Source organism: Rhodnius prolixus, unplaced genomic scaffold, assembly GCF_049639745.1.
Source record: "Rhodnius prolixus isolate KJV_2025 unplaced genomic scaffold, Rpr scaffold_8, whole genome shotgun sequence".
Lineage (NCBI taxonomy): Eukaryota > Metazoa > Arthropoda > Insecta > Hemiptera > Reduviidae > Rhodnius > Rhodnius prolixus.
In genome coordinates this window covers 14,646,141-14,663,667 of record NW_027411593.1, presented here as the reverse complement: position 1 = coordinate 14,663,667, position 17,527 = coordinate 14,646,141, and the positions used below count along the sequence as shown (strand labels likewise).

Below are 17,527 nucleotides of genomic sequence, written 5' to 3'. Positions count from 1 at the left end.
AGAGCAAATTTAAGCGTTAATTGTGGAAGTCTCTAAGAATCTTTTCTTACCGTTGTTTTTAATTTCAGAAAACGGGTTGAATGAACGAACCCGTCCTGTACATCTCCATCTACACATCATTCTTTTTGCCTATAATTATTATTATTATTTTTTGTTTTAAATTAATTATATTCTTGCAAACTTAAGAATCTATTACCTTATTTTATTTTTTGTATTAATAACAACTATAAAGGTGTAATAGAATATCTACTCTTCGTAGCACGCATGTTGGTAAAATTTATTTGCTTAAAAATTTTGTCTGATTTTATTATGGAGCCCATAAAAAGATGTGAGGCTAATGAATAGCATTCTGGGTAATTTGTTGAACAAAGGATTAATTGTTATTAATCCTTAGGATTCATTATGGCATTACAATTTGTACTTGAGCCAAGTTTTTATTCACAGATTTGGGTTCTTTAATAGAAAAGAACAATTTTTCCGTATTTACTTTATTTTTTAATTTAATTTAAGTTTTTTAAACAAAAGAAGTTTAGATTTTCTTCATTTTAGTTTTGTTTTTTTTCTTTTATTCTTTTAGAATGGAGAACAGTAAAACAAATAAAATGCCGGATAAATTTCAAGGCTTCGAAGTATGGAGATAAGCCTGAGGATATATGGAAACTTGAGTGATATCAAATGGTGATTTCTAATTAAGTTTTGGCTTTAAAAGTGGACAACTTTGGCTGTGATTTACTGCTTACCCTAGTTTTCCCAAAATTCTTCCTATTTTTTTTTTGTATCAAAATATTGTGCACGTGTTGCTGTCTGGTGGTGATAAATTATAACCATTATGGTCCATCCAGAGATCATGTGTCTAGTCCAAGGATATACGACCGTAAGGATCAAACAGCCGCCCGTGCCAGCGTATAAAAAGAAAGAAAAATATTTCTTCGGAGTGCTCAGGAGAAAAAGGTACTTATCTTTTTTCTTTTTTTTAATTTCTTTTTTCAGGAGCTTGTTTGTGTAACTAGTGCTTTTTAAATTGTTTAAATATCATCTGTCTCAAACATTATTCAATATTTGAACGTTACATTCACCTTTTTTTAAAAAAACTTGCACAATCAAATATTGTATGTGATGTACACAATATTCTCAATTATTGCACAATATTTAGAAGTTTGGTAACAAGGAACCACAGGAAAAAAAAAATTATAGGTAAAGTAAAAGCTTAATTACGATACTTTTGAATAGACAAAATTCTAATTTAATTATATTATTGGATTCCGACGCGAAGATCCCGGATTCGAACTCAGCTGACTTTAGATTTTCTCTTCCTTGAAGCTTCTTACAGCTCACTGTCCGGTGATGGGACAGTATTTGTCTGTAACACTTGGCTTGGCAATGCACTGAAAAAGGCTCTAGGCGCCAATAATCTTACAGCTCACTGTCCGGTGATGGGACAGTATTTGTCTGTAACACTTGGCTTGGCAATGCACTGAAAAAGGCTCTAGGTGCCAATAATCTTACAGCTCACTGTCCGGTGATGGGACAGTATTTGTCTGTAACACTTGGCTTGGCATTGCACTGAAAAAGGCTCTAGGCGCCAATAATCTTACAGCTCACTGTCCGGTGATGGGACAGTATTTGTCTGTAACACTCGGCTTGGCAATGCACTGAAAAAGGCTCTAGGCGCCAATAATCTCAGATTTTGTCGCGCCTTAAATTAAAAACAAACCAAAAATGGAACTGGAGATGTTGGGGTTCCTCTAAGGATTTCAATGTAATCCGAATCTGATCCTTAGAATCCAAAATCTATCGAAAATGCTCCTTATTATGTCTCTAGTAAAACCCTAATTATCCATTTCCTTCGTATCCGGCACTGATCAGAGTGACGCTATCAATGTTTCCTCGTTGATACGAGCAGCAATCCTCTTGTACAACAGATTCGAAGCCTAACCTAACCAATATATTTTTTAGACGCCTAAAGCGCCAGTGGCCTTTTAATCATCTGAACTGATTCCAACGCCAAGAAATGGTACCACTGGGTTTTTTTTCCTCAAAGATCTTACATTTCATTTTATTCTAGGTTCACATTTGCTTGTAAATTTTACCGTTGTAAATAAATAAAGGGTTGATAACACAAAATATACAATATTAAGATGTCTGACTTCATCTGGGCAAAAGGCTTCTCCGACGGAATCCACATAAATATTTAAAGAGTATAACTCAACCTATAGTACTAATTCTCTAGACAGTCGCTCAGTACTCTCTCTTGAAAACAAAAGGCTCCTGTATAACACAATTACGTCATCCCTTTGGAGTTGCAGATGCAAGATCTGGTTTCCACTATGCATTTTAATTCATACCTGTGCAATCCTTCCGACCAATGTGCTCAGAAAAATTATCAGCACACTGTTCTACTTTTCAATCATGACCCTTCATAGTGTACCTATCGTGCAATTGATCAAAAACCATTATACAAAAATTCCAGAACTCCACATCTTAATCCGCTCATTCATAGACCTCTCTATCTTCTACATCATCTTTCTTAAATGAATCATTGTAAACCAGTGATCTGAAGTTTGAGATTTATCTCCTCCATCATTTTCAAGACACAAGAGATATTTCACGAATCGACTGCAGACTTCCAAAATCAAGTCTTCCTCGGGAAGACGGAAACTCCGAAATATAAACAAGGATTGGTTGGGTTCTTGTAATGTGTAGTGAAATCAGCCGGCCTAGGAGAGAGAGAGAGAGAGAGAGATACTCCGAAATCAATTGATCTGGTCCTCCAGGACCCTGATTGTCAGTTCTGACAATCCTACCTTGTAAAAAAATTATTATTACGAAAGCACCGTCAAGGTTCTATCATAGATTCTTAGATGTAACATCAATGGTAAAATATATGAAAGGAGCTACTATACTCTTTGCTAGAACAACGCGAACTTGTTATGAAATGTTGAAGGCCAAAAGTTAAAGCACAGTCTATCAGCGTAAATCATCAGTTTTATGTGAATAATGTGAACTTAAATTTTGCTTAAGACGAGATCATTTTTATCAAAAAACTTCTTTACACTTTTTTTTTATTGATGTATTCTATTTTAATTTGCAGAGTGAGAATATTTATTGCGACGTATTTTATTATTATTTGTTTCATTATTATTTATTACGAAAATTATTGCTTCTTTCAAATCAACTCATCAAGGATGTTCCCAGTAATTGTAGAAGTTAGATCTTAACTAATTATAACTTGTCTTAAAGGAAAAAAGGAGATATCTAGCCAAAATTGAAATAATTGCGAGCTTAAAATCTTAAGGAAAGAAGAAGAAAAATTTATTAGTCTTTGCAAATAATTGTAGTCCTAAAAATCTCATAATTAATGTTTAGGTTGTTTTCTGCAAAACTACAGTCGATGGGAACCTTTCTTTTGTTCTAGAATCTGATATTGTAGTGTTTTTTTTTATTTTCGTTCAGACTTCTGTTGGCAGCCACTTTAATTTAGAACATAATATTTTAATTATTTTGCTTATTATCAACTTAGTAGGGATTGTAGGAAAGGTGAGGGTTGTTCTTGTATCATCTATAAGAAGTGAAGACTTCTTGCTGGCCGAGCTAGTTTACCAAAGATTTGGGCAAAAGAAGTGGCAATTTAAATGACTTTGCCATACAGAAGAGTGAAGCTCTTCTAGATATCCAGGACTACGGGGTACAGAAGATAACAAGAGTGAGGCTAATTCTCGTTTAAGTGATTGGTTTCCCAATATTGTTTTGTCAACAGTTAAACTTTTGACAGCGCCACAAAACAATTTGCCAACTGAAAAACAAACGATTATAGAACATAAGATTATAGTATTTTATATTGGGCTGCCAGACGTCGCATGGCCGTAGTAGCCATTGACCGTGAAGGCGTAGGGTAAAAAAAAATAACATAAGAAATATGAATACTATGTTACTGTGATTGGACCCTTTAAAAACTGTTTCACTTAACCGAAATCCGCTCCCCCTCAATAAAATTATTTTTCTGAGGAAGATTCTGGCGCTTTTCACAAAATCCTGTACTAAAAACTTGTACTACTTGTTAGCGGCTAGCTCTCCGACAACTTCCGCAGTTTACAGAGAGAGATAGTACGAGCTTTAATCATATAGTGATGTTGTAAAATTTAAATTCTTTATTATTGTCCAGTTAGAAAATTTGTTAATCAAATCCAGACTAGATAAAGTTTTATTTATATCAAATACAAAATATGCCCTGGCTGAAGTCCCACCCAGATAAATAATCTTGCTACTGTATTGGATTTAATATCTCCTGTTGTCCTCCTGACACGTAGCTTGGAATTTTATTTGAAAGAAATTCTAGTTTTTCTTTGAAGAAAAAAAACATTTGTCCTTCTTCATTCGGATAATAAATAATGTAAATCTACCAGCAGAGTATAGTTTCCTCAAAGGCTGTGCTAAATAGTAGATCCATTTATTACATTATGCACATACGAGGCCTGTAAATTAAGTAATGAGACTTATTTTTTAACATTTTTTTATTCAAAAAGAATTACAATTCTATATTGTCACCTTCAAAATAACTTCCTTCTGAAGCCACAGCGCTGGAGACGTTTCTTCCACTCCTCATAGCAGTGCTCGAACTCCGATACTGGAATAGCCTTCAGCTGGTCGGCTACAGCCGTTTGAATGTTTTCGACTGTCCCAAAATGAGTTCCCTTGAGGTGGTTTTTCAACTTCGGGAAGAGAAAAAAGTCAAAAGGGCTCAAGTCAGGCGAATAAGGAGGCTGAGGAGCCACATAGAATAATTTTATAATCTCTTCCAGTCATAATATATTGTAAAATGATTGGTTTCCGCATTAAGTAATACAAAGGGGCTACAAAGAGGAAGTGCCCTATTTTAATTTAGTTTAGCAAATTTAATTTAAAGTCACGATCATTTTAGTCTAGGCTGGCAATCAGCGTACATTGGTTTAGTGTACGAATCAGTAGACAGAAATTAATACAGTGGGAGCTATTACATTTATTGTTTATATTTTATTTTAATTAATAACATAAATCTGTGGTAATGGCCAACTGATTGTCTAACGCTGTTCTTAAAAAACAGAATTTAAAACAATCACTTAATTGGGTTATAAGGAACTAAAGTTTTTAAAGTACGTAATTGGAATGTTTAGCTGGGGACTAGAACACAATTTTCTAAGCGCTGAAGATAAATCGTCTTCAATCTTTTAATTCCATCAAATTCAAAAAAGACAAAGAGAACATAATGAGATGCATCACTTAAAGGAAATAGCTGTAAAATATTAAATTAGCATTTTATAATTCAGTAGAGAAATGGAATCTATATTTTTAATATTCTGTCTGAAATACGATGGTCGTTTGAAAAGTCCGTGCAAAAATAAAAACTACTTAATTTTTTGGGGTAAACCTTTTTTATTTTTCAACATAGTCTCCTTTTAGGCTTATACACTTCGTCCAACGCTGCTCTAGTTTGTTGATCCCTTTCGAATAATAGGATTTGTTCAAGTCTGAAAAATAGCCATTCGTTTCTGCAATCACCTCCTCGTTTGAATAAAATCTTTTTCCCGCCAGCCATTTCTTCATATTGGGGAACAAATAGTAAACCGAGGGAGCCAAGGCTGGAGAATAGGGGGGATGTGAAACGAGTTGGAACCCTATTTCCATTAATTTTGCGACCACAACTGCTGAGGTGTGAGCTGGTGCGTTGTCGTGATGGAAAAGGACTTTTTTGTGGCCCAATCGTGGGCGTTTTTCTTGCAGCTCGGTTTTCAAACGGTCCAATAACGATGAATAATATGCACCTGTAATAGTTTTACCCTTTTCCAGATAGTCGATGAGGATTATTCCTTGCGAATCCCAAAAGACAGTCGCCATAATCTTTCCGGCCGAAGGAACGGTCTTCGCCTTTTTTTTGCGCAGATTCCCCCTTGGTAACCCATTGTTTAGATTGTTCTTTGGTCTCAGGAGTGTAGTGATGTATTCATGTTTCATTCACAGTGACGAAACGACGCTTAATGTCCTGCGGATTCTTCTGGAACAGCTGCAAACCGTCCTTGCAACACTTCACACGATTTCGTTTTTGGTCAAGCGTGAGCAATCGCGGCACCCATCTTGCGGATAGCTTTGTCATGTCCAAATGTTGATGCAAAATATTATGTACCCGTTCAATCGAGATGCCCACAGCACTAGCAATCTCACGCACCTTCACTCTTCTGTCATCCATCACCGTATCATGGATTTTATCAATGATTTCTGGAGTAGTAACCTCAACAGGGCGTCCAGGACGTTCAGCGTCACTTGTGCCCATATGGCCACTCTGAAAATTTTGAAACCACTTATAAACTGTTCTAATCGAAGGTGCAGAGTCACCATAATGTTTATCAAGCTTCTCTTTAGTCTCCTGAGGCGTTTTGCCTTTCATAAAGTAGTGTTTAATCAACACACGAAATTTTTTTTCGTCAATTTTTTGAAAATCACTCGACTTCCTCGATTCAAACGAATGCCAAACACATAGAAATAGACCGATCTGGCTGAAACTTGGTGTGTGTTCTTCCAAGAGATGCTACTAACTAAACATAACCTCGATACGCGCCAGTAGTGCTATCTCTCTGACTTTGCACGGACTTTTCAAACGACCCTCGTAGATACGAAAACTCATCCGCAATTTAAAATCTTATTTGTATAGATGCATATATTATAAGTAAATATGATGGTGATGATGCAAATGGTGCGTGATGAGTAGGAGGTGAGAACAAGAAACAGGTACTCTTATATAACCAGAAAAAAAAACAGTGGATGGTTGAAATTGACGAACGAATTTTCTGTAAATTCACTTAACAGAAGTAGAGCATTTAAATTTACAAAAGTTATTCGTTTCAAGATGACTATGTTCATTAAATTGCCTTTCATAATTCTGACAACTTCTGAAGATAGCCTTGGAACCCTCTAAGACTATCTAGTAATCATTATTATAACGGAAGTGAAGAAGTTCAGTAAAGCGCTTCTTTTTTTGGGGGAATAATTTTTCTTAAGTTCAGACTGCGGTAGTTCGTACCTTATTCAAAACTTTTTTGTTTGTATTAAAGTAGTATTAAAGCAATTGTTTCTCTTTTCTTCCAAAAATATTATAGTTTTTTTGTCGGCCTTGGAGCCTAAAGGAAAAGCTTTACACATTGAATTTAACTCAACATATTAACAATTTAAATTGAAGGAACAATCAAGTTAAATTTCGCATCCATTACCCACACTCTCTAGCTTTAAACACTTTCCGGGGGTTCTTTTTGCGTTTCCCACCTTTGTAATATATTTAAAGAACTACATTTTAGTTGTAACATATCACTGTCTAAAGTACGTAGTTAATTGGAATCATATCACTTACCTCAACTCACCAGCAGTAGGTAAAATATAGTATACAGTTATTGTTAATGCTTGCAATCAGGATGTATTTCTATTTTTATAATCTTTACTTGCACCGAACGTCTAACTTTGAATTTAAATAATATTTAGTTTTTGATTCCAATCAACTGTACTAACCAAGTATGTTGTGACAACTGCTCCATTTGTATGAATTTAAGTTTTTCTTTGGCATTGTCTTTCGCCGTACAGCCAGCATCGTCTAGGTGCTTATCACTAGAATATCACTCACTCTCCATTCTTACCTACAAATACATTCGCTTCACACATTCATCATTCTACTACATACTGCTATTTACATAAACTACTGCTAATGGATGGAGCAGCACTCTGTGCTCCTGCCATCCTTATAGCTTAACCAAAATTAAAATCACGTAATCCTTCTCTAAGCATTTTCTTCCATTCATTCTAATTCGGCTATAGCTTTTAAATACATTCATATTTCATTGCTAGCTCTGCTATCGACTTAAGCACATAAATGTTGGTGGAGAATATAATGTCTTCGTAGCGAAATGGTGCATCTAAATACCTGTATATATCGTCAAACATTCGTTTCCTTTCTACCACATATCGTGGACATATCATTATTACATGTTTGAAATCCTCCTCCTCATTGCAATCTACGCAAAGAGGAGAGGACCTTTTGTTGATCCTGTGTAGATACGATCCGCACACCGTGTGGTTCGCTCTCAGCCTGCTTATTGTCGTAACAACCCATTTATTAGTGACAGTTCCCTTAAACCATGGTTGTCTAGGTAACTGATCTGCCATAGTTTTATAGAATCTACCTTTATCACCATTATTGTAATCTGTCTGCCATTTTTGTAGTGCTGCTTTTGCAATTATACCCTTGATATCGGTGTGTGGTAATTCATCAAGAAGAGTCTACTTCTTTTTTTTAAAAGATATTTGGCTGTTTTTTTTTAGTCATATAACTTCTGTTTGATCGAGTTTCCGCCGTATCCTTAAAGGAGTTTGACTTCCTTAATCGTAGTAGTTAATGACTTTAGGACTGAGACCTCCACAGTAATCCCTCCTCAATTTGTTGCAGTCTAACGGAGTTTTATTCTTTTTAAAATCATTCTCCATATTTCTTGTCCCATCTTAATCAGGGCATGGGCCTCTTCCTTCTTGTGTCTTCTGATTTCCGAAAAAAAGAAGTGTGTTCTCCTGGGTACTGTCTCAGGTTTCATTCTCTCCAGATATGCCAACCGTCTTATTCTTCCTTCCTTAACCAGTGAAATTAATCAGTAGTCTTATACTCGCAACTGATAATAGAGAGTTTGTGGTAGTTTTGGAGATTTTCAATACATTAAGCACTAAAAACTATTTCGAATTTTGGAAAAATATATTACTGGAGTAAAATTTTGTTAATGGAAACTTGTAACGATTGAAATATTTTGTGTAATTCAGTGTTAATACGAGAAAATAAAAATTATTGTAGTAATTATTCAAATTGATCACGCGTCAAATATAAAATTAAGCACAGTTAAAAAAATTAACTTATCTATAAAAAGTTTTTAAATTCAATGAACCATTTAGTTTAACTAATTACATATTCATTCATTTGACAGATCTGGTGTTTAGCAAATTATATGGCTCAATGCCAGTTTCTTGTGCTTTATGTAGTAGGCTTTTATTTTGTGTTGAATAATAATAATAAATTAAATAAATTAAAATAGTTTAGTTAAAATTGAATTATTAGGCCATGGACGCGTGGTTGATTTTGCAATATTAATATGTTCTCTTGTCTTTTTATGTACGTGGGAAGTGGTGCTGTTAATTTTCTCTTTCATTTTGGGCTGTGTTATACAAAAAAAATTAGAGTATCTAATAGGCTGTGTGAATATTTTTAAAATATCAAATAGACTAGTGAATCCGGCTTCAAAATATATACTTTAGATATTTTCTCAGGGAACTTGATAATTGTGCCAGCCATCCCTCAGAAGCCGGTTTGCATTTTCAGCTCACTTTCTCTCCTTAGTATCTGGAGAAGCAGGCAATTTTACAACTTTCTGGGTTTGGAGTAGCCACAGATAAATCCATCAATCCATTCATTTATACTCTATTCTCGATGTGGCTCAGGCCTTTGATCGGGTCTGGCATTCGGGCTTACTGCACAAAGTTAAAAAAATCATCTTCCTTTCACCTACTATCTGAACTTAAAATCTTATTTAACCGATCTGTACGGCCGCGTTCGTCAAGGGCAGGCCCTCTCGTCCTTTATACCCATAAAAGCTAGAGTCCCTCTAGGAAGCATTCTAGGCTCTTTCCTTTTCCTAGTATACACTGCTGACTTACCTCTATCCCAAAATACAATAGTTTCAACATTCGCCGACGATACCGCTATACTTTCATCCCACTCCGATCCGGTCCAAGCCAGTCGGAACATTCAAACTCACTTAAAGCTTCTCGAAACCTGGTACCGAAAATGGAAAATAAAAATTAATGAACAAAACTCAGTGCACATTACGTTTACTTCACGAAAATCTGCGAGTCCACCAGTTCAACTGAACGGTTTAACGATTCCTCCAGCTGATGTAGGACTGTACATTGACAAGAGAGACTCACATGGAACCTATATACTCGACTAAAACGACAAGACGTGAACAGACGCTACAAGCTACTTGTACTACTTGCTAGACTACTTGACCGCAGATCCAAACTCGACTTGAATCACAAACTGACAATTTACAAGACACTGTTAAGACCCATATGGACATACGGAGCAGAATTGTGGGACTCAACCAAACCCACTAACTCCAAACGCCTGCAGATACTGCAGTCTAAAATCCGGAATGCTCCATACTGCATTTCTAACCTTACAATACACACTCAGCTTCACATCCCCTTTTGTCACCGATCTAATAAAGTCTCGCTACCGCAACTTTCACAGCCTCCTAGCTCTCCATCCTAATTCTCTTGTACAACAACTTTCCTCTCCTCACCTTCCAGACAATCCTCCTCGTCGCTTGAAGCGCGGAAGTGGTCTAGGGACCTACTGATGTGAGTTTAAAATCCACTGAGAAAGAGTTCCATCAATGGGTGGTTGCTCTTACATGTCTTTCATGAGAACTTAACCACTTTCATCAAATTTACTTGATGCAACATTTTGTTGCAGTTGTAAATGTACTAATAAAGTGGAAAAAGAAACACACTGTAAAAGTAAACAAAGTCCTGTCTACTCAGTGTACTTTTAGATATTTCAAATTTAACGCTTAATGTTTTGCTTTTCCAATACTGAGGCTGGTAATTACGTTACAATTTATAGAAAAACACGGCCAACTGAATATTATTGTTAACACTTTTAGCCAAAGAGTAAAACTTGAGAGTGTATCCTCTTAAAAATGTACAGGTGATAGATTTGTACATTGTACAGAAAAGTTACATTATAAAAGGAAAGCTTACACTCACTTTTCCACTATATTGGACCTGGAATGGATATTCATAGAATAAAATTTTAGGTCAATACTTAATGGAATAGATAATGAATGGAACCGTTTTTGGAAAAATCTTTTTTCTTTTTACTACGATTCTCGAGGTGTTAACCTTATCATTTTGACTTTTATTTAAAGAACCGTAATGCCCTAAAACGAAATTTCAAGTAGTCAAATGAAGCTTTAGATCTATTCACAAAGTTTTTTTTTTTTTTAAATAAATTTCAGAAAACCCCCACACTAGTCTTAAAAGAACAGAACTGAACAGACGCTATCGACTACTTAAAAGACTCTTAGACGATAGATCAAAACTTTCTCTGGACAACAAAAGACTGATTTATACTTCTATTTTGAAACCCATCTGGGCGTATGGAATAGAGCTGTGGGGTTCTACCAAACGCTCCATTCTCCAAAGGATTCAATCGCTACAATCTAAAATACTTCAAACTATCGTAAACGCTCTATTTTATGTCTCCAACCTGGACTACACACACTGACCTTAACATTCCTTTTGTCACCCAAGTTGCTAAAACAAGATACAGAAAACTCCACTTCAGCCTGCAATCTCATATAAATCCTCTATCTCAAAATCTTTCCTTTAGAACTCTTCCTGACAACTCGACAAAGACGCCTTTAAGAGACAGTGCCCTCGTGATCTCCTCTCAAGTGAAGAGATTGACTAACCATATAATGTTTTGGTGTGTTACCACTGGGTAACTTCTCCGCTCATTTACTTCAACTGTTCACTGTTATCATTGTTACTTATAGCGCTAACGCGCTGATTGTAGCGCTATAAACGCAAAAAAAAAAAATCAGAAAAGAGAAAAATAGCAATAAAGTATTACTTTTGCTTTTGTAATTTTCTAGATAGATAAGACTGACTGACCCAAATACACAATCGCGCATAAAAATCTATTTATAAAAATCAATTTTGTTTTCAAGCGACATCAAATAACAAGATTTCCGTGTTAACTAACCAAAATTACAAAATCTGGTTGATTACAGCACAATTACACTGCCGGTCAAAAGTTTAGGACCACCTCAATTTTTTGAGAATATTCGATATATTTTGGAATAAATAACACAAACTAACATTGTTTTTCAACAATGGAGCTTTAATATATGTTAACAGAAGTACACAGTTCAATATACGAGGGGCACTATTTATATTTTGAGCCTAATAATAAAAAAACAGTAATTTGTCATTGAAAATGACTTTATTGTTTTTCAAAATATTCTCCTTTATCATCTATACACTTCTGCATGCGTTCGAACCACTTGTCAAAGCATTTTTTCATTCCGCTTTAGACACCTGGTTTTTGAATGCATCAACGGCTTCTTCTACCGACGAAAATCGTTGTCCACGTAATTTATTCTTGACGTTCGGAAAATAAAAGAAGTCATTTGGTGCCAAATCAGGACTGTACGGCGGATGACCCATTAATTCGATTTTTTGAGTGCTCAAATAGTCGGTTGTTAGACGAGATGTGTGACAGCTGGCATTGTCTTGATGAAGAATGATCCGATGGCGCTTGTTTGTTTTCCTTATTTCATCGAAGACTTCCGACAAACAAATGGTTGTGTACCATTCAGAATTGACCGTTCTACGTTCCTCTAAAGCAGTGGTTCTCAACCTTTCTAAAGCCGTGACCCCGCAATACAGTTCCTCATGTTGCGGTGATCCCAAACCAAAAATAATTTTGGTGGCTACTTCATGACTGTAATTTTGCTCCAGTTATGATTCGGAATGTAAATACCTGATATGCATTATGTATTCTCATTGCTACAAATCAAACATAATTTAAACGTAGTGATTAATCACAAAAACAATATTTAAATTATATATTGAGAAATATTTGTTACTAATTCCAATAAATAACATTAACGGCCATAACGGCGTGCGTTCCCGCTGAATAGCGCTGCTGCAGACGGTAGCGCGGCTTCTCAGCGGCTAAAGCCATCGGAAATATGTATTTTCCGATGGCTTTAGGCGACCCCTGTGTTTTGGTCGTTCAATCCCCCCCGGGGTCGCGACCGACAGGTTGAGAACCGCTGCTCTAAAGGCTCTGTTGCCACATGACCAGTTTTTCCGAAAAAAACAGGCGACCGTTTGTTTCGAAGTGCTTCGAGCGCGAAGTTGCTTTGTTGGATTTGGTTCATCTTGAAACACCCATACAGTCGACAGCTGTCTAGTTTCCGGCTCATACGCATATATCCATGATTCGTCGTCACCTGTTACAATCTTATACACGTCTTTTGAAGCACCGCCATTGTACGTACGCCTACCGTAAGTGTAATTAGGGTTTTGAGTGATTAAAACTTATTAATTAATATAAATAACAGGTGGTCTTAAACTTTTGAGCGGCAGTGTACTTCCGTTAGCGAAGGACAAAAGAAATGATCTTAATATTTCTAAAATTATATCATTATTTCAGTTTCCTTTTTTTCCCATGCCGTTATAATTAATTTATCTGGACATTCACTGTTGGCAAGGTTATTATCTTAAATGCTATTGTCAAGGTAATCGGCCAGATCTTAGTGACTTTTGTTTTTAGTTACGCGATATCTCACTTTTATGTGTGTTTTTTGTGAAATTTATTACGCAATATTTGCCGTTGGCATTTTGAGGTCATGTTTTAAAAGTTTTAAACTGGAATTTCTATTCTATGAAATGGTTATAATTTTTTTTTTTATTCTACCTCATGACCTTTACAAAAATTCTGTTTAAAAAAAATCACGTTTGAAGGTAGTTTTTAAAACTGGTATAAAGTATATAATATTAATGTTAACGAAATGCAATTGGCTTACAAGCATTTTAGATTAGCTATGCGGTGAAAAAATTGGCACATTTTTCTGCAATCACTAAATAATTGGAGTATTATTGTTCTAAATTTAGGGAAGTAAGTTCAAATTTAAATCAATAGTGATTGTAAGTAGCGATTGTAGAAGTTCTCTGTAGCTATATTCGCTTAATTAGTATGTTCTCATTTTTTTGCGTTAATGTATTATAAATTTAATAGATTTTTAAATTCAGCATTTATAACGCATTTTTTTTTTTAAATCTTTTGGTATTCAGAATGTTTAGGTGACTATTCACTAAAACATTATGAAAAACAAAATTATGAAAAACATTTCCAAAAAGTGTCTAATCCACCTTACTAAAATAATTAATCACATTATTATGTTCGGCTACTTTCCAGATATATGGAAAATGGCAAAAATTATTGTCATTGCTAAACCTGGTAAAGACCCCTCTTTAACAAGCAGTTATCGGCCAATCTCCTTACTTCCTTGTCTTAGTAAGCTGACTGAGAAAATTATTTTAAGAAGACTCACTTCATTCATTGACAGTAATAGCCTATTATCATCCTGCTAGTTTGGTTTCCGTCCAAGGCATTCGACTACTGCCCAGTTAGCCAGAGTAACAGACTTGGTAGAGCACAACTTTAATCTAAACAAGCATACGGGGATGGCTTTGATTGATGTGGAAAAAGCCTTTGATTGTGTTTGGCACAATGGCCTTATCTATAAATTAATTGAGAATGGCTTTCCGAGATATTTAATTTACTTTTTTCAAAGCTATTTAACTAAAAGAAAATTCAGCGTTGCACTCGGTACCACAGTTTCAGGTGTGAGGTTAATTAAAGCTGGTGTTCCCCAAGGCTCAGTCCTGGGGCCTACACTTTTCAACATTTTTATTAATGACGTCACCAAGCTGAAACTCAAATCCAGTTGCTCCCTGTTTGCTGATGATACTGCCTTCTTTATTTCTTCCTTCAGAGTTGACACAATAGCCAGACAATTATCGATAGCCCTTGAAAAATGTTTCAAATACTTTGCAAAATGGAAAATAAGGCCAAACCATGCCAAGACACAAATTATTTTGTTTACACGCCGCAGACCGGCTGTGAATAGATTTGTCCAAATTAACGGCGACTCCCTTCCGTGGAGCAAGGAAGTTAAATACCTCGGGTTGGTGTTAGACTCCAAATTAACTTTCACCAAACACATAAACTCAGTGTGCGATAAAGCGGTAGGAATTATGTGCAGTCTCTTTCCTCTTTTGAACCGCAACTCTAACTTAGATTTTCTTAATAAAAAACTTATCTACTATCTCTATATCCGCTCCGTACTACTATATGCAGCCCCTGTGTGGTCCAATACTTGTTGCACCAATTACGGGAAGTTACAAAGAGTCCAAAACAAATGCTTAAGGTTAGTTGGGTCATATCCCCGGTGGACACCCATAGATTACATGCATGCAGCACTTGATGTTGCCAGCGTGTCCACATTTATCTACAACGCTACGGAAAACTTTGTAACTTCCTGTACACATAGTCCCTACCCGCATATAAAAAGTATTATGGACCATAACTTAAGTTCTCTTAATTATAGAAAATACAAACAAAAAGGCTAAAGCATATCTTGCTTTAATTAATCTTATGTAGTAAGGTTTTTTTTAAATTTTTTGCCTTAGCATTAAGTTGGACTTGTAAATGTTGATAACCCAATGTAAATGTTGATATGTTGTGGAGAGGATATAGGCATGCAGCCTGAAACCTCCTTTTATATATATTTGTATAAAAAGTTTTAAATTGTAAATAAACATTTTCAAATTCAAATTCAATTTTTAAATCTTTTATTGTAATTTACCACTGCAACAGTTGTTGCAACGAGCAAATATGGTAAAAAAAAAAGAAATAAGAGAAAATCATTAGTGGTGAAGCCAACTTCTCTTCAATCTCCTTAGAGGATTACCTGGTAATGTGGAGGAAGATAGGTGTTCTATGAGAGGGTTAGGATGAGCCTGCTGTAGAGGAATGAAATTTGAAGAAACGAGTGTTAGCAAGATCTGTAATGAAAGGGATTTTGAGATCATTTTGGATAGTGTGAGGTTAGATACATAGAACGGAGAGCGTTAAGAAGTTTTCGAAGTATTTTTGACTGTAATGTCTCGAGTTGGAACGCTTAGTCGATCCCCATACTTCGATGCCGTATGACCAAATAGGTCGCAGTAACAGTAGATATAAGAGTCTTTTGTTATGTAGGTTAAGTTTCGAACGTTTGTCAACTAGTCTGGCGAGAAGTTTGTAGCGTTGGTTAGTTTCTTGTCTTTTCAGTCTAGTATGGGGGTTACATGTCAACCGTTTGTCTAGGTGCAGTCCAAGGTAGCGTACTTTGTCCACAGTTGGTATAGGAGTTTGGTTCAAGATGATGGGAGGTAGGATTTTTCGTCTGAGAGTAAATACTATAAACTTTGACTTCGTAACGTTGGTTTTGATTCTCCATTTGAAAAGCCAGTCCTGTAAGTGGCAATACGTGTGAAACTGCTTTACAGACTTCTTGGACGACGCTCCAAATTACCCATTGAACTCAAACGCTTGATATACAGTACTATCCTCAAACCAATGTGGACTTACGGACTAGAGCTGTGGGGTTCAGCCAAACCTACAAACATACGGACAGTACAGAACGTTCCAGTCAAACCTCCTCCGACAGATAGCTGACGCTCCTTTCTACGGTGACTAACCTCACTCTTCACACCGACTTCAACATTCCCTTTATAGACCAACGCGCCAAGACAAAATATCAAAAATTCCATACTGCTCTCTGCACTTGCTCCAATCCTCTAGTACAGTCTCTGGCCTCCTCTGACATCCCTAAAAATACTCCTCGAAGACTGAATCACCAATGGCCCTCGCGACTTCCTCACTGTCTGAAGGCCTAAAAATCATATCCTGTAGAAAGTGCTACCACGGGGCAGTTTCTTTCCTCCTGCCTTTCACGCATCCATTTATCCTTCTTTCTCCCTATTTACTTATTGTACATTACATTATACAGATTGTAAATAATAAAATAAATTTAAAAAAAAAAAATTTAGCAGTACGTTTTGAATATTATATAAAATTAGGCACCCCTGTTCAATTACATAAAACAAACCTTAAATACTAGTCTAACATCATGATGGATATTTTTCTGAAAAATACATCTCAAAAAATGTTTTCAATTGTAAATTCCTTTATTACAATTCTTGACCTTTTATTGTTATTGAATTTTTGTTTCACATTATCACAAACGTTTAACCATTTTTTTTACTCATTGGCACAGAATTAGTTGTAAACTCTTTTAGTATTCTTACGAGGGTCGTTTGAAAAGTCCGTGCAAAGTCAGAGAGATAGCACTACTGGCGCGTATCGAGGTTATGTTTAGTTAGTAGCATCTCTTGGAAGAACACACACCAAGTTCCAGCCAGATCGGTCTATTTCTTTGTTTTTGGCATTCGTTTGAATCGAGGAAGTCGAGTGATTTTCAAAAAATGGACGAAAAAAAATTTCGTGTGTTGATTAAACACTACTTTATGAAAGGCAAAACGCCTCAGGACACTAAAGAGCAGCTTGATAAACATTATGGTGACTCTGCACCTTCGATTAGAACAGTTTATAAGTGGTTTCAAAATTTTCGGAGTGGCCATATGGGCACAAGTGACGCTGAACGTTCTGGACGCCCTGTTGAGGTTACGACTCCAGAAATCATTGATAAAATCCATGATATGGTGATGGATGACAGAAGAGTGAAGGTGCGTGAGATTGCTAGTGCTGTGGGCATCTCGAATGAACGGGTACATAATATTTTACATCAACATTTGGACATGACAAAGCTATCCGCAAGATGGGTGCCGC

At 35.9% G+C, this 17,527-nt stretch overlaps 1 protein-coding gene across 8 annotated transcripts in view; it reads left to right on the top strand.

Annotated features, from left to right (window-relative positions):
- Positions 1 to 17,527, top strand: part of LOC141451553 (protein Aster-B-like) — a 177,468-nt gene that overhangs the window by 69,544 nt on the left and 90,397 nt on the right. For 5 of the 8 annotated variants that reach the window (XM_074123022.1, XM_074123021.1, XM_074123019.1 and 2 more), the window contains one exon: positions 578 to 951. The exons of the other annotated variants lie outside the window; for them this stretch is intronic. In XM_074123022.1, the coding sequence (XP_073979123.1) occupies positions 830 to 951 (122 nt within the window). In that variant the 5' untranslated portion in view covers positions 578 to 829. The remainder of the gene's footprint in view (positions 1 to 577; positions 952 to 17,527) is intronic. 8 annotated transcript variants of the gene reach the window in all.